This window comes from Myotis daubentonii, chromosome 1 (genome assembly GCF_963259705.1).
Source record: "Myotis daubentonii chromosome 1, mMyoDau2.1, whole genome shotgun sequence".
NCBI lineage: Eukaryota > Metazoa > Chordata > Mammalia > Chiroptera > Vespertilionidae > Myotis > Myotis daubentonii.
In genome coordinates this window covers 198,884,347-198,908,763 of record NC_081840.1, presented here as the reverse complement: position 1 = coordinate 198,908,763, position 24,417 = coordinate 198,884,347, and the positions used below count along the sequence as shown (strand labels likewise).

General features: G+C 43.4%; 1 protein-coding gene across 4 annotated transcripts; it reads right to left on the bottom strand.

Moving 5' to 3' along the window:
- Positions 1 to 322: 322 nt before the first annotated feature.
- Positions 323 to 24,397, bottom strand: NOA1 (nitric oxide associated 1). 4 transcript variants are annotated; one of them, XM_059670321.1, is made up of 7 exons: positions 22,865 to 24,393; positions 21,610 to 21,774; positions 20,463 to 20,668; positions 17,112 to 17,243; positions 15,897 to 16,013; positions 13,110 to 13,230; positions 323 to 903 (listed from the first exon to the last, which is right to left on the bottom strand). In XM_059670321.1, the coding sequence occupies exons 1-7, from the start codon at positions 23,985 to 23,987 to the stop codon at positions 872 to 874; spliced, it is 1,896 nt and encodes a 631-aa protein (XP_059526304.1). In that variant the 5' UTR covers positions 23,988 to 24,393; the 3' UTR covers positions 323 to 871. The 4 variants fall into 4 exon arrangements, with proteins under 4 accessions (XP_059526304.1, XP_059526285.1, XP_059526294.1 ...); XM_059670302.1 differs by lacking the exon at positions 323 to 903 and adding an exon at positions 12,040 to 12,434 and having other exon boundaries at positions 22,865 to 24,374; XM_059670311.1 differs by lacking the exons at positions 323 to 903; positions 15,897 to 16,013 and adding an exon at positions 12,040 to 12,434 and having other exon boundaries at positions 22,865 to 24,390.
- Between the last annotated feature and the right edge of the window lie 20 nt (positions 24,398 to 24,417).

Sequence of the window (24,417 nt, the reverse complement as noted above, 5' to 3'; positions counted from 1 at the left end):
CAAAAATGTTAAGAAAGAGACTTTAAGCCCTAACTGGTTTGGCTCAGTGGATACAGCGTCAACCTGAGGACTGAAAGATCCCAGGTTCGATTCCGGTTAAGGGCATGTACCTTGGTTGTGGGCACATCCCCAGTAGGAGGTGTGCAGGAGGCAGCTGATAGATGAGAATGTTTCTTTCTCATTGAAGTTTCTAACCCTCTATCCCTCTCCCTTCCTCTCTGTAAAAAATCAATAATATATATATATATTTTTAAAAGAGACTTTAAGAAACTTTATTTTGAGGCGGGTTCAAGCTTACCTTAAAATATTGAGAATAAGGCAAGTTTACTCAGTAGCAAGCATGGGTCCTTGGAGTTAGAAGTAGCCAGGGTAACTATGGTGATTGCAGTACCTAGAATCCTGAGAGGCAAGGGCCGTAATGGTCATCAGCAGTGTTAGAAGCACCGACAGAACCTCTTCTGTAGGGACACTAGTAAACATGACAATTCCCTTGGTCAGTAATGACAGCAGATATGGGAGGTGACTTTGCATGTGGCTGCTCTGTGCCCTGTGCACACAAGTGGGAAATTCCATTAAAGGGAGCTATTTGGGAGGAAGAAAGTGGTTTGTTTCATGAAGAGTAGGCAGACCTTAGTCATGAGTCAGGTGAGTCATCTGGGGATTCCCAGTATTGGGGAACATTTTGCATGTGACTGGAGAGCCTGCATTAGCGTTACGAGTAACTAGAACCAAGCATTGTTCTAACTACATTATATTAAGTTAGACCCCTTAACATCCTGAAAAATAGTTTATTACTCCCACCTTGCTTCCTGAAGATGAGTTGCTTGATGTCACACAAGTAGTAAGTGGCAGGTCTGCTGTCACTGTCAGATTAAGTGAAGAATGTAATGTGGGAAATGGATGCTAAAATAAAAGGAAGAATAGGATGGTTGGTCAAAGGAATTTCAGCCTAATCTGAGTGTTTTTAATTAACAAGGTTGATTATGTTAATATGATATAAAAGGCTCTCTTTAAATAACCTTCCCTCTATAAATAGTCTTCCCTTGCCCTAGCTGGTTTGGCTCAGTGGATAGAGCATCAGCCTGAGAACTGAAGGGTCCCAGGTTCCATTATGTTTTAGGGCACATACCTTAGTTCAGGCTCACGGCCCTGGTTGGGGGCACACAGGAGGCAACCAATTGATGTCTCTCTCTCACATTGGTGTTTCTCTCTACCTCTCTCTCTCTCCTTTCCACTCTCTCTAAAAATCAATGGAAAAAATATCCTCAGGTGAGGATTTAAAAAAATTAGGCTTCCCTCTATCATGACATCTAACCAGTGTATATTTACTAAAGACCTTAAGAAGCTTACCGGCAGTAAGATTACACCATTTTCAGATAAAAGTAAACTAGGATCAAACAGTTGTGCCTTGATTCTGTTAATGCCTACAACTGAATATAAGCTGGCGTTTTTAGATAACAAACTATATTCATTATGTAGTAACTATTTGAAAATGTTAAGAACTAGATTTACTTGAAAGTGTTCTTGGTTCTGAGTCTGCTGTATTGTAGGTCTTAGCATTGTCTCTTCTGATCAATTTATTAGAATATCACTTGAGTTGCAGACACTTACAAGAGGTTTATGTGTCTGTCTCCTAGAATTGATAGGTAGTGGTGGAACATGCCTAACTAAACAGGATATCCATTCTAGACAGCAGCATAGGTGAAAGCAACAACCAGCCTTGACATGGTTGTGTTTCTGCTTGGAATCCTCCAGACAGACTGACTCTCTTCCCCCACTCCCACACACGCACACATACACACCCTCCTGTAAACTGCACTAACACTGGCTGGAGTTCTGGCTGATAAGCAGATGGCTTATTGGCAAGCAGCCCCAGGTCAGCTCACTCCATGCAGATAGAGGCAGAGGATACAGACTTAAGTCAGGACTTTGGTGAAAGCCAGAAGGACCCTTTGTGGAGGTAGATCTCCTGGATTTGCTCATATAAATGGAAATGTGCTTTACAGTAGAGCCTGGAAAATCAGAGTATATCCCAGATCCCAAATCCTGCAAGAACATCGGATCACTTTCACTAAATGTCAACTAAGTAGTCTTACAAAGTTAACAACTCTATAAAAATATGATGAAGTTCATAAATATTTAAAAATCTTTCAAGTTACAACTTTTTACCTAATTTTTTTTCTTCCCTCCTCCCATTTTGATTTCACATTAAGTGGTGGGGATAGTTCAGTTTCTTTTTGGGTTTCAATCTTTTTTGTTTTTCATTTCCAATCCATGTCACCGTCCCTCTCCCTGGCTCTAGAGCTAGAAAAAAAACATTACTAGGGCCTCAGCATTCTCAGCTTGGATTCTTCCTCAAACCCCCATCCTTTTGTTCTCATAGAGTAAACTTTTTAAATTAAATTTATTGATTTGAGAGAGAGAGAGAGAGAGAAATCGGTTTTGTTGTTCCACTTATTTATTTATTCATTAGTTGATTCTTGTATATGCTCTGATGGGGGATCAAACCCGCAACCTTGGCATATCCAGATAATGATCTTAACCTACTTCGATACCTGGCCAGGACACTTTTTTTTTCTTCTCTTTTAAATTTACCGAAGTAAGAATTTTGCAGCCTCTTCCTCCTTTCCTCAGTCTCATAGATGCTCTCTATGCATCTGATTCCTGAGGTAAATTTAAATTAACATCATATTTCTTTTTTTAAAAAATATATTTTTATTGATTTCAGAGAGGAAGGGAGAGGGAGAGATAGAAACATCAATGATGAGAGAGAATCACTGATCCGCTGCCTACTGCACACCCCCCTACTGGGGATTGAGCCCCCAACCCAGGCATGTGTCCTTGACCGGATTCAAACCTGGGACCCTTCAGTCCGCAGGCTGATGCTCTATCCACTGAGCCAAACCAGCTAGGGCACATCATATTTCTTATTTGATAGATTTACAATGGATTCTCTTCCTATAAAGTCATTAGAACATGTAACATAATGCATTTTCCTCAAGGTAATCAACATGCTGAAACCTTTTGTTGGATGAAAGTGGCCATGAATTCTTTGCAGCCCTTCCAACCAGCTTGAATCTGTGCTGTTATTAGGACTTGCTTTGGCTGATAGAATGTGGCAAAGTGACATTGTTTGGCTTCTGAGCTTTGGCTTCCAGAGGTCTTGCAGCTTCTACTCTCTCTTACTTATCTTTTTAAAAAATATATTTTTATTGATTTCAGCGAGGAAGGGAGAGGGAGAGGGAGAGAGACATAGAAACATCAATGATGAGAGAGATCATTGATCGGCTGCCTCCTGCACACCCCCTATTGGGGACTGAGCCTGCAACCCAGTCTTCTGCCCTTGACTGGAATCGAACCTGGGATCCTTCAGTCCACAACCGACACTCTATCCACTGAGCCAAACCAGCTAGGGCTACTTATCTTTTTGAACAGTCAACTTGTGAACAAGCCTGAACTAGCCTACTTGAGGATGAGACCCTAGATCAGTGGTTCTCAACCTTCCTAATGCCGTGACCCTTTAATACAGTTCCTCATGTTGTGGTGACCCCCAACCATAAAATTATTTTTGTTGCTACTTCATAACTGTAAGTTTGCTACTGTTATGAATCGTAATGTAAATATCTGATATGCAGGATATATTTTCATTGTTACAAATTGAACATAATTAAAGCATAGTGATTAATCACAAAAACAATATGTGATTATATATGTGTTTTCCTATGGTCTTAGACGACCCCTGTGAAAGGGTCGTTCGACCCCCAAAGGGGTCACGACCCACAGGTTGAGAACCACTGCCCTAGATAGAGTAATGGAAAGAAGCCCAGCTGTTATAGCCATCCCAGCTAAAACTCCTGACATGGAGTGAGGTCTGCAAATGCATGTCTTCATAGAGCAGAACCACCGAGCTAAGCCCAGATTACACTGCCAAACTAAAGAATGGGAACAAATAAATGCTTGCTTAAAGTCACCAAGTTTTGGAGTGGATTGTTACTTAGCAATAGATATGGATGCAAGCTTAAGTATGCCCTCAATCTAGTTAATAAAGAGCATTTCCAATTAAACCAGCAACTGTTCCTAGAAGTGACCTCCCCATGCCAAAAGGAGTTAATGGGTAAATGGGACTGTTAAGCATTATTTTCTTTTGTTGAACAGTTTCATCCAAGTTCCTATGCTAAAAATTTTCAGCACATTTCTCAGAATTAGCTTTATATAATAGTTTTATTCTGTGAAAAAAGACATTTTCTTTAGTGTTTCAATAAAATAATAAAATAATCTTTTATCTGGCATTTTAAAGGAGAGTAGTCCCCATTTGTCTGATTTTCATCTCATTGAGTATTTAACCATAGAGTTTAAAGTCAAAGACAGGAAAAAAAAAAAGTCTTTTTAGGCCAGATGTTAAATGCTGAGAAAAACTGAAGATAATAGAAAGCTTTTCTTGGGCAACCAAGATCCTCTTTTAGTGAAACTCCGATGTTACAAGGAACAGGAAACAGGAGGAGTGCTACACAAGTAGAAAAGACAAGGCCATTTAAACAAGGTGAGGGCCAAATTAGTTTTGTTTTTGAAGCTATATAATTGGCCAGTACATGGGGACCACCAGTTCTTCTAATTCTATGTCACCAGTAGGGACAGGATTAAAAATCAGTTTCTTTTCTCTGATAGTTTAATGGTATAATACTCTAGATAAGTGGTTCTCAACCTTCCTAATGCCATGACCCTTTAATACAGTTCCTCATGTTGTGGTGACCCCAAACCATAAAATTATTTTCATTGCTACTTCATAACTGTAATTTTGTTACTGTTATAAATCGTAATGTAAATATCTGATATGCAGGATGTATTTTCATTGTTACAAATTAAACATAATTAAAGCATAGTGATTAATCACAAAAACAATTTATAATTATACATGTGTTTTCTTTTCTTTTTTAATTTTTATTTTTGTATTGCTTAAAGTATTACAAAGGGTGTTACATATGTGTCCATTTTATCCCCCCGCCCTAGACAGACCCCTAGCCTCCCCTATTCCCCAGTGTCTTATGTCCATTGGTTATGCTTATATGCATGCATACAAGTCCTTTGGTTGATCTCTTACCCCCCTACCTCCTGCCCCCCAACCCTCCCCGGCCTTCCCGCTGCAGTTTGACAATCTGTTTGAGGCAGCTCTGCCTCTGTATCTATTATTGTTCAAAAGTTTATAATGGTCTCTATTGTCCATGAATGAGTGAGATCATGTGGTATTTTTCCTTTATTGACTGGCTTATTTCACTTAGCATAATGCTCTCCAGTTCCATCCATGCCGTTGCAAATGGTAAGAGTTCCTTCCTTTTTACAGCAGCATAGTATTCCATCGTGTAGATGTACCACAGTTTTCTAATCCATTCATCTACTGATGGGCACTTAGGCTGTTTCCAGATCTTAGCTATGGTGAATTGTGCTGCTATGAACATAGGGGTGCATATATCCTTTCTGATTGGTGTTTCTGGTTTCTTGGGATATATTCCTAGAAGTGGGATCACAGGGTCAAATGGGAGTTCCATTTTCAGTTTTTTGAGGAAACTGCATACTGTCTTCCATAGTGGCTGCACCAGTCTGCATTCCCACCAGCAGTGCACGAGTGTTCCTTTTTCTCCACATCCTCTCCAGCACTTGTCGTTTGTTGATTTGTTGATGATAGCCAGTCTGACAGGTGTGAGATGGTACCTCATTGTTGTTTTGATTTGCATCTCTCGGATGATTAGTGACTTTGAGCATGTTTTCATATGTCTCTTGGCTTTCTGAATGTCCTCTTTTGAAAGGTGTCTATTTAGGTCCTTTGCCCATTTTTTGATTGGATTATACATGTGTTTTCTGATGGTCTTAGGCGACCCCTGTGAAAGGGTCGTTCGACCCCCAAAGGGGTCGGGACCCACAGGTTGAGAACCCCTGTTCTAGATGTTTCCATTCCAAATTTCCTGTATCTCACAATTTTTTTTAAAAGGGAGGGGAGTAAATCTTTTCCCTTGTTTTTAAAAATATTTTCATTGGTTTCAGAGAGGAAGGGAGAGGAAGAGAGAGAAACAATGATGAGAGGGGATCATTGATTGGTTGCTTCCTGCATGGGCCCCCCACCGGGGACTGAGCCCACAACCCAGGCATGTGTCCTTGACCGGAATCGAACCTGGGACCCTTTAGTCCGCAGGGCCGACACTCCATCCACTGAGCCAAAACAGCTAGGGCTACAATTTTCTTTTTCTTTTTTTTAAAAAATATATTTTATTGATTTTTTTACAGAGAGGAAGGGAGAGGGATAGAGAGTTAGAAACATCGATGAGCGAGAAACATGGATCAGCTGCCTCCTGCACACCCCCTACTGGGGATGTTGCCCGCAACCAAGGTACATGCCCTTGACTGGAATTGAACCTTTCTTATTTTTTTAAAGACAATATTTATGTCACAGAGGTACTGTAATGATTAAATGGGATAATGTGGGAAGCTTATCTCACATTTAGTACATGTTCAGTGATTTCCTTTTTTTAAAACTATGTTTTCATTGATTTCAGAGAGGGAGAGATAGAAACATCAATGATGAATCATTGATTGCCTGCACGCACCCTACTAGGGATGGAGCCCACAAGCCAGGCATGTGCCCTTGACTGGAATTGAACCTGGGACCCTTCAGTCCACAGGCTGATGCTCTATCCACTGAGCCAAACCAACTAGGGCAGGGCTACAATTTTCTTAATCAGAATTGTAGGTCAGGATCTCCACTCATGCTGTGATCTGTCCGTGGTACTTGGCAAAACTCACTAGCAAATGTGAAAAGATTCCCAGACAGCCATGAAAGTACAGTCAATATAAAACTATCTGAGATGGTAAGGCAGCATGGAAATCACACTGAGACATTTGTTTAGGTTTGGGTGGCACTGGTAAAGTAAGACTGCAAAGATATAGCAAAACACACACACCTTCGCAGCTCTGAGGTAATTTTTAGGGTAGAATTGTATATGGTAGGGTTCAAAGGAAGCTAAAAAGACAATTAAGTGGCAGTTACAGTTAACAAGAAAATGTTGTCATTACTTTTTTGAAAATATTTTTTTATTGATTTCAGAGAGGAAGGGAGTGGGAGAGGGAGATAGAATGATGAGAATCATTGATCGGCTGCCTCCTGCATGCCCCACACTGGGGATCAAGCTCACAACCTGGGCGTGTGCCCTGACTGGGAATTGAACCATGACCTCCTGGTTCATAGGTCAACGCTCAAACACTGAGCCATGCTGGCTGGGCTCATTACTTTTGAAGGTCTTCAAAATGAGCTACCTTTCTTTTTTAAACATAACATGTTTCCCTCCTGAGATTGAAAAGTTCTGGCCTTTAGACTTGTGATGGGTTCAGAGAGGAAGTACTGAATAGTGGTTAAAAACATGGGTGGGTGTTGAAGGGCTTGTTCTGTATTCTGATTATGGTGGTCATTAAATGAACCTATACAGATATTAAAACCCATAGAACTATATATCAAAAGGAAAACAAGCCAGTTTTACTGTATAATTTAAAAAACCCACATGGGTGCTGGTTTGAATCAATCATTTATTACTTGTGTAACCCTGGGCTTATTTGTGCCTCACTTTCCCATCTGTAAATGCAGGTAATACTTCCTGCATGGGATTGTAAGGATTCAGTTAATATGTGTAAAGCACTTCAAATAGTGCTTGGCTCAATACAAGAGCTAACTACTATCCTATCTAATAAAGGAATATTCAAATTAACTGTCACGCTGTGACAGAGATGGTGGCGCCCATAGTGGCGGGGGGGCGGATGCTGGCGGCGTCGCCCTGGTGACACGAGCCCAGCGTCCCGTGCCCCGGCTGTGCGGAGAGAGGGGCCGGGGGCCCAGCATCCTGAGCCCCGGCTGTGCGGAGGGGCCTCTGGCCAGACACCAGGGCGAGAGATGGTGGCATTGTTGTAGGCCGGGCTGTGGGACCCTCCCCCAGCCCCCCATGCACAAATTTTTTGCACCAGGCCTCTAGTCCTATATAATAAAAGCTTAATATGCTAAGTGTCTGGTCGACCAGTTGGCCATTCAACCTATCAAAGCATATGCTAAAGATATGCTAAGGCTGCTCAACTGCTCGCTATGACATGCACTGACCACCAGGGGGCAGGTGCTCTGACCCAGCAAGTTAGCTTGCTGAGGGGGTCTGCAGATTGGGACTGAGTGAGACAGGCAAGACATGCCCTGGAGCCCTCCCGCTGTCCCTCCCTGGCTGGCCAACCTCCTGCACCTCTCTCTCCCTGGTCCTGATAGTGCACTAGTGGGGTCTCGTGGCCTGGCCTGCACCCTCTTGCAACATCCCCTCAGGGGATGTTGGAGAGCTGGTTTCAGCCCGATCCCAAAGGTCAGGCCGAGGGACTCCACTGGTACATGAATTCATGCACTGGGCCTTCCTATATAATAAAAGGGTACTATGCAAATTCACCCTAACATTAGAACAACCACTGGACCAGTCATTATGAGGCACACTGACCACTTCTTGGTCCCATTCCCCGGCTGGCAGGCTCTGATCGCCTGATGGCCACCCACTGCAGAGGCAGGGCCGGCGAGCCAGCAGGAACAGCCGAACTCTTGGTCCCTTCCTCCGGCTGTCAGGCACCTATCACCTGATGGTGAACAGGGAACCGGGGGTGGGTGGTGGCAGGGGGCGGGGCTGGCTGCGGGCAGCTGGGGAAGATGGCCCTGATTGCAGGCCAGATCTAGGGACTGTACCCACGCACAAATTTTGTGTGCCAGGCCTCTGGTTATTATATAAAAGAATAATATGATATGTGGGCTATCATGATTATTGAAACTATGAGTAGTCTGAAATATAACTAACATGAAGTACTACTACCTTTATGCAAGAAAGGAAGAAATCCTAGAAAAGTGTAAATGCTACTAAGCAAATTTAAATCTGTTCTGTTGCTATTGTCCAAGGAAGATATAAACTAACCAAACAAAAAAAAAATCCCCTCATTCTCCTAATTCATTCATTTATGCATTCATTGAATGCCCCTTTTCCAGGGACTTACTGAAAAGTAAGAAATTATCTTGGCAGGCTTTCATTGATGGTGTTCTTTAGTATGTGTGTGTCTTTTTTGTGTGGCCTCAGTTTTCTCAAATTTACTTCAGCTACTGGCCAAAGGTACTGACAATGTGATTAAGTATCATACCTATTGCATCTACGAATGAAATATTAAGACCCAATACATTCTTCCACTAGGTTGATTCTGAGAATTATTTGGGAAGTAAAAGGAAGCTTTTGAAAAACAGGAATCCAGGGGGTTCAAGCAAAGGTTGTTTTAAGTATGATCTAGACCCGTGGTCGGCAAACTGCGGCTCACGAGTCACATGTGGTTCTTTGGCCCCTTGAGTGTGGCTCTTCCTAAGCCTTAGGAATACCCTAATTAAGTTAATAACAATGTACCTACCTATATAGTTTAAGAAATTTGGCTCTCAAAAGAAATTTCAATCATTGTACTGTTGATATTTGGCTCTGTTGACTAATGAGTTTGCCGACCACTGATCTAGACAAACTCAGAAATACTCGGATCATGAAACTCCTTTACTAAATATATTTTCAAAGAGAAAATAAGGATGCTCTTTGACATGAAGAGAAACCGTGAGGCATCATTCCTAAATGATGTTAATGTATTAGACTTGAACCATGTCCTTCCCACTATAGGGCATCAGTGGGGCAGACACAACGGAGAGACAGAGAGCAGGCAGAGGTGCTCTCTATTCGAGTCACATGAGTCTGAAGTCTTGTTTTTAATGTTTAAGCATTACTCTTTGACAGTTGAGAGAAAACAATCCCCAAGGGAGGAGGAAAGCAGCCAAGACAAAATGGAACAGTCTGAGAAAGAATGGAAATGATTCTATTGCTCCATGAGGCAGAGCCAAGTGGGAGGGAAGCCAGGGTAAATGATCAGAGGCTGTCTACGAAACAGCTCTCCCAGCACTGGGTGCCTACTCAGTGAGGCAATAACAGCTCTGCCATGGCTGGCACAGCTGAAGCTCCAAGTTAGTCATCTGCAGAAAACTAGTCTTGATCTCCATTTTGAAGAAGTGTCTGAATGATCAAAAAACACAAGCGCATAAGCGTGCATCTGTACTCCACTTCTTCTCGGTGGCCATGGGAAGCGAGTGTCGCAAATATCAACCAAATTTAGACTCTGGGGAACTACATGGTAAAGCTCTAAAGATCCGTATGGCTTGCCATTTATGGTGACTAAAAATACAAAATGTGTTAAACTTAATTTTGTCTCAGTAACTGGAAAAAATGGTGCTGTTTAAAGGGGGAAAAAGGAGGTGTAACTTTTAAAAATAAAGCTTTGACTTGAGCCACGCCAGTGTGGCTCTGTGGTTGAGCGTAGAAGACCTATAAACCAGAACCAGGAGATCACGGTTCGATTCCCGGTCAGGGCCTATGCCTGGGTTGCAGGCTCAATCTTCAGTGTGGGGCGTGCAGGAGGCAGCCCATCAATTGATGTTTCTATTTCTCTCCCTTTCCCTTACCCTCTGAAATCAATAAAAATATATTAAAACAAAAAAAACTTCTGAGTTTAATATTACATGGAAGTAAAACCCTTTAGTGGCACATACTTTGTCCTTTTAGGTGTCACAAATACCAAGAAGTGACATACTGACCACCACAGGCCTGCAGAGCCAAGTAAATGACCTAATATAAACTTGCTTTCTAGTCACTCAAAACAACCTGTTCTGTGGAAGTGAGGGGGCTGTCCTGACTTAGCTTCAATGATTACTGATTCAAGGGAAGTCTTTATACTCTGACTAATGGATTAAGAAGTATCAGTAAACTGACTAAAGCTCAGAAACCAATATAGTAACAGAATTTTCTTAAAGCACAATCTACTGTGGAACAGCTGAATAGGCAGCCGTGATCTGGGCTGCATTAGGTTGGCAGAATACGAAGTAAATTAATACCAGATCCTAGCAGAAGTCCTTGACTGTCTAGGCATGGTCTTTTTTGTATGAGGTTCCAGAACCACCCATTTCCTGCCTTTTTACTGAGAATCATAAAAGGTTCAGACTGAGAAAAATCTGCTCTTTCCTCACTTATAGGTGAGAAAATAACTAGGGACACAAACTTATTTAGTAAACTGTAATGTTTGAAACTCCTAACAAAGCACCTTGGAACATTATAGTACTCACTTTGAAACACAATGGAAGTGAGGGCTACAAAATTTTACAAGTTGCATCTTATTCTAAGAGGCCTTAGAGAGAAGGGGGCTAGAGGATACACATTGACAGAGAACATTATGCTAAATCTGAGTCAACAGAAAATTCATGGATCTGACTGCAATTCAGGCCAATGTATCCCACTAGCATTTACTCAACTTCGGGATCTGGGACTTGACTTGCCAATTGTTCATTGTATTTAGCTAGCAATAATGAAAGGTATAAACTTCTGATTAATGTAATGTTATACAGTATACACAAATGTTAAAATGGTTATATTCTCTGCTAGAAAGATATAACTTGAATCCTTCTGTACCTAAGATTTTTCAGACACTTTTAACTCACGTCAGGTAAACTTCTGCTTCTTCTCCAGTGTCCTTTCTCCCCTTCAGTAATAAAAATCTGAAATGGTCCCTATTTCCCTCTACATCTCCCAGCTCTCTTGTGGATGGGTATGGCAATGTGACTGTTGACCCACCAATGGACTGTGTGAAATGATGGATGCAACTTCCAGGTCTTGCCCGTTTGTTTTAAGCAGGGAAGCTGCCGGCTCTTCATCTCTGTCCCTCTTCCCTCTCACTGGAAAAGGATGGCCACTTGAACAAACACCAGAGACCTACAGGTGGAAGCCACGGAGTATTCCACCAGTTGGATCCTTGGATGACTACAAGGTGCAGAGCCACCTGCTCACTTCTATCTTACTTTGGAGACATTGATTTTCTGCCACTTTTTCATATGCCAATTGCTAAGTGGAACTCTCATTCAGACTCCAAATGAGGAATGACATCTGGTCTCAATAAAAAAACAGTAGTGAGAGAAACTTGAATGTAGCAGAACTCCTTTTTAGGCATATTTGGGTCACACATGCATACACACACCCTACAAAAAACAACTTATAGTTACAGACTCAATACAAATAGGCACAGTTCTGAGTAGTTAAAAGGGTGGGCACAGGGGAGTTTGGTTATAGTTCCATAGTTAATACCAGCGTGAGCAAGGCCAACTCCATATTTTCACCCGTTTTTCTTCTTCTGCAGATTGCACACAAGGGAAGGAAGCTTCTTGGTTTTATAGGCCACAGTTCCTTTGATGCGCTCTCCTTTGATGTTAACGATATGTGGCAAGAGGGGTGGCCGGACCGTCAGCACTGTTCCTTGAGGTGTATAGCCTCGGAGATGTAGTCTGTCTTTAAACTGAGGCGTTACTGCAACCCAACCTATGCAGGCACGCAGCAGAACACAAAATGGTGTCAGCAACTATAACTATCCTTCCCCTTGGCCCACTCCCGCCCCGCCCCACTATCACAACTATGCAGTTGGGTTTCCCACATTTGGGGAAATCGTAGGGGTCAGCACATCTAGAGTGCAATGGATAAGCCTCGCCCTGGGATGACCACCTTTTATCTCCCCTGCCAGGTATATTAACAACTACCTTATTGAAAAGAGTAAACTAAGGCTTAAAATGGAGCATGGAGGAGGCTACTGTTCTTTCACGCTGTATTTTAAAAACGCATCCCATGCATTTGTGAAAAGGTACAAATTTATTTTCGGAGAAGGTTGCATTTTCTAGCATGTACCAGTAGAACAGTCACCTTATGTTAGTTAAGATACATTTCTAAAAAAAAGGGCTACTTTATTCATCTTTTTAAAAAGTGCTTGGTGCCCTGGCCAGTTTGGCTTAGTTGGTTAGGCATCGTCCTGTGCACCAAAAGGTTGCCAGTTTGATTCTGGGTCAGGGCACATGCCTGGGTTTTGGGCAGATCCCCAGTAGGGGGCATGCAGGAAGCAGCTGATCCACATTAATGTTTCTTTCTCTTTCTCCCTCTCCCTTCCTCTCTCTCTCTCTAAAACCAATAAAAACATTTTTAAAAAAGTGCCTGGTATAAAATTACCTGCAGAGGAAAACTTGATGTCAGCCACTGCTTCAGGTTTCCCAAGTCCTTCTTCTAATGTAATGTCTTCAGCAACAAGAGGAGGAAATTCTGCCATTCGCTCTTTTCCACCCATTGGAACCTTTCATTGAGATAAAATGAAAATGTTTGGAAGTACAAATTAAATTCCCTACAACTCTAGTAAAGTAAAGCACTGATAAGATAATTCTGTACATGATCAAGAATAAAATCCTTTAAACATTAATGGTTGAAAAAGCCCCAAATCACTTCTAGTCAAATGAAGAGCACAGGAAACCTATAGTTCCCAGTGCCGAAGGTCACATGTAGGTGGAGACTCCTGATAGCAGGATCTGCTTTATTAGTTTACCCTATTTTTACAGCCCTCTATACAGCTCTACAAAGAGTAATGTTGGGCAATTAAGGCAACATCTTTCCAAATACTTTACCTCTTAGAGGCCTGGCTACCCACAAAGATTAATCCCTCCTCATGACAAGTCAAGGGTACACATATAAGATTCAGCATCTATGTTTACAGATGTTTTCATGAATTGGAAGTGACTGGATAGTAATCCTATCTAATAATAGACAAATATGATAATTGACCATACCTCCAACACACTTACCATTGGCTAATCAGGGCGATATGCAAACTAACTGCCAACAAAGATGGCGGCAGGCAGCCAGGTAGCTGAAGCAAACAGGAGGCTTGCTTGCTCCAGTGATGGAGGAAGCCAAGGTTCCCTGCCTGCCGCTGCTGGCCTCTGAGCTGCACTCTAAGAAACAATGTTGCAATTATAGAAGCTAAACAAACCCCAGAAACCTGCTTTCAGCCAGCCGGACCTCAGAGCTGGAGCTGCAACAGTGTTTCAATGATAGAAGCCAAACTAACCCAGATACTTGCTTTCAGCAGCCTAGGCCTCAGAGCTGGAGCCGAGCCTCAGAGCTAAAGCCGGCTCTCAGTTCCAGTGACAGCCATAGAAGGTAAATAAATCCCAGAATAAAAAAAAAAGAAAAAAAGGAGAGGTTGGGAGCTTCAGTCACCCGCCAGCCTGAAAACAGCCATCAGCCCCTCACCCAGGCTGGCCAGGCACCCCAGTGGGGACCCCCACCCTGAAGGGGGTGTGACCAGCTGCAAACAGCCATCATCCCCTCATCCACGCTGGCCAGCCACCCCAGCAGGACTCCCACCCTGATCCGGGATACGCTTCAGGGAAAACCAGCCAGCCCCCACCTGTGCACCAGGCCTCTATCCTATATAGTAACAGGGTAATATGCAAACTGATCCTAACAGCAGAACCACTGGGAATGACTGGTTACTATGACACACACTGACCACCAGAGGGCAGACGCTCAATGCAGGAGCTGCCCTCTGGTGGTCAGGGCGCTCTCACATGGGAGGAGCTCTGCTCAGCCACAAGCCAGGCTGACGGCTGCCAGTACAGCGGTAGCGGTGGAAACCTCTCCCGCCTCCTCAGCAGCGCTAAGGATGTCCGAGTGCAGTTTAGGCCTGCTCCCCGCTGGCAAGTGGACATCCCCCGAAGGCTGCGGGCTGCCAGAGGGGTGTCTGATTGCCATCTTAGGCCCAACCCCCCGGGAGCAGGCCTAAGCCAGCAGGTGGTCATCCCCTGAGGGGCCCCAGACTACGAGAGGGCACAGGCTGGGCTGAGGGACCTCCCCCCCCGTCCCAGTTCACAAATTTTTGTGCACTGGGCCTCTAGTCTATATATATAAAAGCCTAAGTGACCAGCCAACCTGCCGACTGTCCAGTAGCTATGACGCGCACTGACCACCAGGGGGCAGAAGCTCAACGCAGGAGTGGAAACCACAGGCATGGAAACATGGAACAGACTGATGAATCGCAGAGGGAAGAGGGGAGGGGAGAGGGGAGATCTTATGTGCATACTAGAGGTCCGGTGGGGCCCTCAGTCTGGCCTGTGGGGATCGAGTTGAAACCGGCTCTCTGACATCCCCTGATAGGTCCCGGATTGCAAGAGGGTGCAGGCCAGGCCGAGGGACCCCACTGGTGCACGAATCCGTGTACCGGGCCTCTTATTTATTAACAGATGTCTCTATGTTTAGCACTAGGGTGATAAAGAGAGATGTAACAGTATGGTCCCATCCCCCAAGGAAATCAGAAGGTAGAAATAACAAGTAATCCAAGTGCAAGGTAAGAAATGTCGTGAAAGGCATATATTACATATATGGAGGCAGTACTGCCATTTTGGACCAGGTAATTCTGTGTTGTGAGGGGCTGTCCTGTGCACTGCAGAATGTTTAGCATCATCCTTGGCCTCTACCCACTTGATGCCAGCAGCACCCCCCAGTTGTGAGAAAATCTGTAACTTCTCTTCACTCAGCAATATCCAATGCAACTTTCTGCAATGATGTGACTACTGAGCAGTTGAAAGTGGCTAGTGCAACCGAAGAACTAAATTTTAAATTTTATTTAATTAATTTAAATTTAAGAGCCACATGTGGCTACCATATTGGACAGTGTAGTCTAGGGAAAACACAGCTCAGGAGCTATTCTAGGATCAGCCCAACATCCCTTTCCTTACAGGGAGCACTTCACACAGCTCAGGAGCTATTCTAGGATCAGCCCAACATCCCTTTCCTTACAGGGAGCACTTCACTTCATAGCCAAATCCTCAAGGAGAACAAGGTGAGGGGAGAGTTAGCTGATGGTATAACGAAGATGATTCTAACAAAGGCTTTCTTAGCAGGGCTGTGGGACTATCAAGGTGTATGCTAACCTAACCATGCAATCGTTAGAGTGTATCGCCTCACCTTGAGTAATATATCACCCGCGTGCTTCTGATATATAGTATCTGCCTTCTCCAAGGAGGTAATGTGCACAGGAAGGAAGTTGGAAGCCACTACTGTAAACCAAGCTGACTGACTTCCCTTAAGAAAGAAAGAAGTTATTTTACACAGTGAAAAACTTGCAAAAACAGCAAAAGGCACAATTAAAAAACAACAACACAGCTCCCTTATAAGTACTGGTAATAAAACTATATTAATGCCTGAGAATAAGGGTACAATGTGGCAGAAGCTGTGCATTTCAACAACTGATGTAAAACCAATTCCTTCTCACAGGCTTATTGATAATTGTTTAAAGAAATGGTAATTTTATTAAAAACAAAGGGAAATACTGTCTGCTTCATCTGTCCCTGTTTAAAAAATTATCTTTCTGTGAGCTTCAAAGAAATATATATGGGTTTTAAGTGTGTAAAGATAAATTTCCAACAAATTATGAACAAACACCAAACCCAAGAAATGTACTAAAGCAATGGCCTGCAAGTTGCAAAATGTTTTGTTGAACATACCCATGTCTCACTTTCCTTGTTCGGGAAGCACTTCTATAAATACTCTAAAATCCCCAGAATGATGCTATGAAAACCCAAACAAAACCACATATAAAAGCATACATAACATGGGACATAAAGAAATGTGGACTTTATTTAATGCATATTAAGCCTGTACTTACTTACAGGTTTGACCAATGATTTCCCTGTGAAACAATACCACAGGATGAGGCAGTATCTTTTCTTAATGCTAAGCTGTATGGGGCCTGAGCATCCTATTGAAGATATAGTTTTAAGCCCAACTACCATATTCTCCCCACCCCCCATTAATTTTACCAAGTTTTTAGAATGAGCATTTTAAAAAAGAGAGAGAATAGTATATCAATGCCCCACATAGTCATGATCAGCATTTTGTCAGTCTTGTTCACAAATTTGCTTCCTTGAAATAAATCTGAAAACTGTCACTTTTTTTTTTAATTGATTTCAAAGAGGGAGAGGGAGAAAGAGATAGAAACATCAATGATGAGGGAGAATCATTGATTGGCTGCCTCCTGCATGCCCACACTGGGGACCAAGCCCGCAACCCAGGCATGTGCCCTGACCGGGAATCAAACCATGACTGCCAGGTTCAAAAGTTGACGTTCATCCACTGAGCCAAACCAGCTGGTAACTTTTTAATGATACAGACTTCCCTTACCTGCAGAAAATCTATGCGTCCTAAGGCACCCAAAAATAGAACCATTCCAGGTTTAAGCACAAAAGTTCTTGGAATAATGGAGTGTGTTGGCAAGACAATATTCACTTCTTTTTCTGTTAGAAGTTTTAAAATCTGTGAAATAAAGGGTAGATATTTTGAAAGAATTACTTTTATGGAAAATACATGATTTACCTAAGAGATAAACAGTGATGAAAAAAATATTCCAGACTTCATAATAAACCAAAGTATGTCATAATTTGCTGCACATAAAATTTATTCATTCTTTCCATCAAAATGAATCAATTTACTATTGGCTCTACTCTTGTTTCACAACTGAATCTTGAGTAATGACAAAATAAATTTATGAGTGTGACATTTTCTTTCTTATGTCAGTAGAATCCCCCTAATGTCAAAATTAGCATGAACTGAAAACAGTGATGATTCAATTCCAAAAGAGAATAAATGTTCTCACTATCAAGGCTTATAGGGATGCAACAGTTTTCAGCTAAAGGTATGGTGATAAGTTATCTTATGTCCTAGTGGCTAGTATGTGTGAATTAAATGCAAAATGGTTATAGCATTTTAGGAACAGGTAAAGAGCTTGAACAAATTCTTCCTAAATTCTGGTTTTTAGTTTCCTAATTTACCCCAAATACTCAGCAAAAAGTGGCTCCTGAGGATGAAGAGTTCCTTAATAGACTAGAGAAAACAGAAAAGGAAAGCCAGGAAGTACAATATCCTAGTAAGATTTAAGGAACCAAAATTTGATTTAACAAGAAAAAGAATAGGGAAGGTAAAAAAAATGGGATAAAAGAAAACTTTTGTGAACTTGCTTAAAGAAATTGAAATTATGTGATACCGTCCTGGCTAGGTGGCTCAGTGGTTGAGCACTGACCTTTGAACCAGGAGGTCATGGTTCATTTTCCAGTCAGGGCACATATCTGGGTTGTGGGCTCCAGGCCCAGTATGGGGTATGCAGGAGGCTTCCGATCAATGATTCTCTCTCATCATTGATGTTTCTATCTCCCTCTCCTTTCCTCTCTCAACTAAAAAAAAAAAAAAAAAAAAAAAAAAGACCTCCATTTCACAACAGAATTTCTTGGTTTGCTTTGGGAAACTGCTTTAAGGCATCAAATAAATTAATCAATAAACTGACACTAGAAGCAAAGTACCTTAAACACATTAAAGACCCTTTATATCTCAACACTTAAGCGTCTGATTCTGCTGGGCTAGAATATTTAGCAAATTCTTGCCTTTCTGACTATTTGACAAGAAGTGTGTATGACTAAAGTAACTGCTATCCTTGACCTGATTCTAAAAGGGAAACATGAAGTGAAGTTAAAGTGATAATACCATTCTGAGAATGAAACTCTTAAGTAATCCTGATAAGGCAAAGGAAGGAAAAGTACCTAAGAAACCAATGTTGTTTCACAGGGAGATACGGAGATAATTAGGTGAATTAGATACTGGTCAGTAACCAGATTCAAATAGATCTGCAGTAAGGCTGTATCCTGGCTGTACACTTGAGTCAATGAATGAATGATGATCATTCATGATGATGATCAAAACTGCAAATAAATAAAAAGTTGTGAGACTTAAAAAGTATGTAGGATATAGGTTGAATTTAATGAGATAGGATCAAAGCTGCCCAGGAGATACCAAGGTTGAATTAAAAAGATGTACAAGGGGCCCTAGCCAGTTTGCCTCAGTGGATAGAGCATTGGCCTGCAGACCAAAGGGTCCCAGGTTTGATTACAGTCAAGGGAAAGTACCCTGGTTGCAGGCTCCTCCCTGGCCCGGGCCCTGGCTGGGCATGTGCAGGAGGCAACCAATAGATGTGTTTCTCTCACATCCACAGCTCTCTGTTTTTCCCTTTCTTTTCCACTCCCTCTAAAAAAATAAAAAATAAAAAATAAATCAATGGGGAAAAAAATGTACAAGGGCAAGACAGGTAATGTCTAAATTATGTTCTAAATTACGCTGAAATGAGGGCACTCATACAAGAAAATCCATTCTTTTTATTTTTTAAATCTTCACCTGAGATGTTTATTGACTTGAGAAAGGAAGGGGGGCAGAGAGAGAAAAAATATTGATGGGTTGCCTCCCATACACACCCTGACCAGGGATAGAACTTGCAACCTTTTTGGTGTATGGGACGAGGCTCCAACCAACTGAACCACCTGGCCAGGGCAAGAGGAATTTCATTCTTAGTGTCATAATCTTAACAACAAAAACAAATTAGAAAACATTCCGATAGGGGCCTGATTGATGAATAGCTATCTCTCAGAGAGAACATATGTAGAAAATAAGGACAAATAATCTGGATTATGTCAGCATAGAAAATATTCAATGTTTGTTGGATGAACTAATGAAAGAATAGAGGGAGGAAGAGATAGGACATTATACTTTAACATATTTCAAAGCTTTGAGGAGCAATGGGTACAAGTTATAGGAAGACTGTTCAGCTCAATACAAAGAGCAGGTCAAAATCACACAGGTTACCCTGGGCGACAAGGTGACATTGCTTCAGCTGATGAGGAGTCACTCCTCACTTCAGTTCAAGCTGGGTGCCCTCTGATGGATGTTATAGAGGTACTTCAAGCATGGAATAGGTGGCTGGACTGTAGTAATATTTATAATTTTTTCCAACCTCAAAATCTAAGATTCTATACATGTCTCCCTAACTAAGGTAACAAGCACAATAACACAAGTAGGGTGTCAGCAGTGAAGCCCAACAAATTAAATATAGAACTTGATGGCATATAGTTTCATCCCTGAACCATTTCTATGAATGAATCAGAACTGAGTCTATCATGAAAGTCTATCTCCTTTTTTGTGTTCTACCAATTAAGACAGTACTCATGCAATTGAAAGTTAACGTTCCTATAGTCCAAGTGCCCAATAGTTGATGAGTGGATAAAAATGCTGTGGTACATTTACAACATGGCATTCTACGTGGTTGTAAGAAAGAAGGAACTCTTACCCTTTGTGACAGCATGGATGGACCTGGAGATTATTATGCTAAGCGAAATAAGCCATTTAGAGAAGGACAAATATCACCTGATCTCACTTATATGTAGAATCAAAAGAACAATATAGAACGAGAGGCATAATTAAAAAGAATAGACTGACAGATCTCAGAGGGGAGGATGGGAAGAGAGCAACCAAAGAATATATATGCATATATGCATAACCCATGTGCACACACAATAATGTGGTGAAGGCCTAATGGGAAGGGGGGTGGGGCAGGGTAGAGAGAGGAAAAGGGTGGAGAAAATGGGGGACATCTGTAACAATCAACAAGAGAAAGAAAAGAAAATTAATGTTTTTTAAAACACATCAAATACATACACAATTTTCCTTTGTAATTCCAGGGGTGTCATAAAACCAGTGGGCATCTTTCACATCTTCTGGGGTCAGTTCTACTTTTTTGGTGGATTTATCTGTAACCATAACAGGTTCATTTCCCATGTCATAGGCAAGTGAATCAGCATCAAACTCAAAGGCAGCTTCATTCTTTTGTTCTTCTGAATAGAAGAATGTTCTTCCAACTCTTCCTAGAGTAAGTTATATTGGAATAATTAGTTACTCCTTTAAAGCCTTTGATTCCAGACAGATAATTCTTATGTTTGCATCAAACAAGTTACTAGAACTATGAGCTATAAAAGTGAGACTACAATGATATATAGCTTTGATTATTTTAAAAAGGTAGTGGGAGTGTGGGAGGTAGAGACATAGAAGCACCGAACACTGTCCAATGGGATGGGGGTGGGGGGTGGGGGGTAGTTAAGAGATCAACCAAAGGACTTGTATGCATGCATATAAGCATAACCCATGGACACAGACAGTAGGGAGGTGAGGGCTTGTGTGGGGGCTGGGAATGGCTGGGGAGAGGTCAATGGGGGGAAAAGGAGACATATGTAATACTAAACAATAAAGAATTAAAAAAAATCATCAGGCCCTAGCCAGTTTGGCTCACTGGATAGAGCTTTGGCCTGTGGACCAAAGGGTCCCAGGCTCGATTCCGGTCAAGGGCATGTACCTTGGTTGCAGGCTCCTCCCTAGCCCGGACCCTGGTCAGAGCTCATGCAGGAGGCAATCAATTGATGTGTTTCTCTCACATCAATGTTTCTCTCAGTCTTTCCCTCTCTCTTCTACTCTCCCTAAAAGTCAATGGAAAAATATCCTCGGGTGAGGATTAACAACAACAACAACAGCAGGAGTCACACTCTTGCATTGATCAAGTGTGTGCCTGGCTGTGCACATCGCGTATGAGGGAAATTACTGTAAATCAAACTGTTTTTAGTAAATGAAGGTTGAAAAGAGATACCAAGGAAAGGGAGCATCTAATTTACAGCTGCTGCATGGAGTCAAAACTGTACTGTTCTGCACGGAGGGGCCGTATCTTAGTGGAAATGCTTTTACTGCTGTATTTCAGGTTGCTCAACAAAGAATTGTAGCACAGACCACATAAGAGTTTCTTGTAGAAGATGCTTACCTACTACATAACCATGCTTTTTTAAGAGATTAAGTTGTTTTTTTTCTAGCTGACTAAGATCTTCTTCAGCTTCAGTTGCATATTTTTTCAGCCTTTTCCCCCTTTCAAACATTCTGTACGGAGTTGGGTTGCAAATAGGAAACTTCAGAAGGTTTAGTGTAGTGCCTGAAATACCAAAAAATATATTTTAATAAAACTGCACAAGGGAATATGGGGCAGAAAAGTAACATTTCTGAGGAGCTACACACTGAATTGGGTACTGTGATTTATTTCGCTGAACTTCATGACAAAATTATTCTTACTTTATAGATGAGGAAATAGGTTCAGAGACTGGCTTGCAGGCTCAACCAGTATGTGAATCCCAAATCTGCAGATCTGATTTTTTTTCATTTTCACATACTACCATCTTACATAAAAGCACTTCTGTGAAGAGTTCAGCCCAAGTCCACAACAGGTAAGTTAAACACTGATTTCGAAGGAACAAATGAGGCAGTTTTGTCAAATGTTAAATACAAACAGGGTCATAAAAGGACCCATTTTGTAATTACAGAAGTTTGTTAAAACCATAAAATCAAGCCCTATCCAGTTTGGGTCAGTGGATGGAGCATTGGTCCATGGACTGAAGGGTCGCAGGTTCAATTCTGGTCAAGGACATGTACCTCAGGTTGCAGGCTCAATCCCCAGTCCCAGGTCTGGGCTCATGCAGGAAGCAACCAATCAATGTTTCTCTCACAATGATGTTTCTCTCTCTCTCTCCCCACTCCCTTCCACTCTCTCTAAAAATCAATGGAAAAATATCCTCGGGCGAGGATTAACAAAACGAACACACCACAAAATGGACATTTCTTTCAATAAAGCCACACGTCATACTGCATTAGTGAATTATTCAAAGGTTAAATGTGTAGAGTATACTGATCACACGAATAAACTCAAGATAGTGGAGGTAGGTTTAGAAAGTCCAAGGACTTCCATGTACACATCCAAAGTAAAGCTCCAAGGGAAACCTCAAGGAGAGCAGGGACTTTGCCGCCTGGTTTATCTCTAGTGCCTGGAACAGTGCCTGGAACATAGAAGGGCCCCATAGGTATTTCTATTAGAAAATGACTGCAACTACTACATTTCCAAGCACTACGCTGTCACAGAAGAGAGGTGTTATTAAAGTAGGGAGAGAATTATTAACGGGAAGGCTACAGACAGTTCCTGGTGGACATTAAGCATCTCAGAAAACGTAGGGGGCGGACCCCCTAAAGCTCACCAGGCCAAGAGGAGATGGTGGCTCGGTCGATAGCCTCGGCGCCCTTGGCGATGCAGTAATCCGACTCCAGGAGCGTGTTGAAGAGAGTAGACTTGCCGGCGTTGGTGGCGCCCACCAGGTAGACGTCGCCGCGGTAGCGCCAGGAGCGCTGCAGGGCGGAGATGAGCTCTTCCACTCCGTACCCGGTCTTGGCGCTGATCAGCCTCACGTCCCGGAGGACAGTACCGGACTTGGCCGAAGGACTCGAATTCTCTTCCCCACCAGGTGGCCCGCCCCGGCCGGGGGCCCGCTGGAGCCCGGCGCGGACACAGTCGTCCCACAGACGCTCCCGGAGCCGCTGCAGGTAGCCGGGGGCGTCCTGGGGCAGCAGGTCCACCTTGTTCCCCAGCACGATCAGCTGCTTGGCGCCTACCAGCGCGGACAGGTCGGGCAGCAGGGCGTCGGGCAGATCGAGCAAGTCCACCATGTAGAGCACCAGGGCGGGCACGGGCCGCCGCAGCGCGGCGCTCACCAACTGCAGGTACTGCTCGCGGCTCACCTGCAGGCGCAGGGCGCGCCGGTGGTGCACCAGCAGCCAGCAGCGCTGGCACACGGTCCGCGCCAGCCCGTCGGCCTGCGCCCTCGCGCTCAGGAACTTCTCGCTGGGCAGGTAGCCAGGCAAGCCGGGGTCCTGGCAGTGCAGCTCCGCCCCGCAGCCGGAGCAGTTCAGGCCGCTGGACGGCACGGTCGGGTCCGGGTGCCCTACGACCCGGTGCACCCGGAGGCTGGCGCGTAGCTTCTGGTGCCGCCGCTCCTCCCGCCGCAGTAGCTTCTGTCGTTCCTCCTCTTCCTGACGCTGATGCAGCTGCCGCAGCTGCCTTTCCACGGTCGGAGTGGGCTCCGGCTCCGGGACGTATTCGGGGAACAGAAAATGCTCCTCCATGTCATCCCTTCCTTCGGAACCCGCAGTCGCCGTCGGGCCACGAGGAAGCCCAAGTCGCAGGCCCGATGCGTGCTGGGAGGAGGTGGCGGCCGCGCATCTCCTCTCGAGGAGCGGCTCCCGGAGGCCATGGCGCGCTGCGGTGGAAGCTAATCCCCGAAGTAAGGGCCAGAGCAGTCCGCGGGTGAGGCGGGCAGGCAGCATGGGGAACGTGGCCCCCGAACCAAGGGGCGGAGCCAAGTGCGCGCACGCGCACTGAACCCAAGAGGCGCGCGCGTGAATGCTGACTAAAGCCCGGGACTACCACACGCTGTCATTAGTCAGCCGCCACACTTCACTCCTCCTCCTGCTCCTAATCCCGTTAATTCTCGCCATCAAGGCTCCGAGGCTTGAGAGCCCGCTTAAAGCTGCCTAAAAGGTTCCAGGATCTAGATTGTGCTCGCCGGGCTAAAGAGGCTAGTAAAGGTTTTGTCACTTTCAGGCTTCCTCAACGCGCCACCGCTGGCACAACCCGCCCGTAGTCACGTTTTAAAAAGCATTGATTTTTGGCTTTAAAAGTGCAAAAACTAGAGCATTAAATGCCGCGGATTTACAGCGAAATTTAAACTGTTTATTAAATATTGGATTTCTTTTT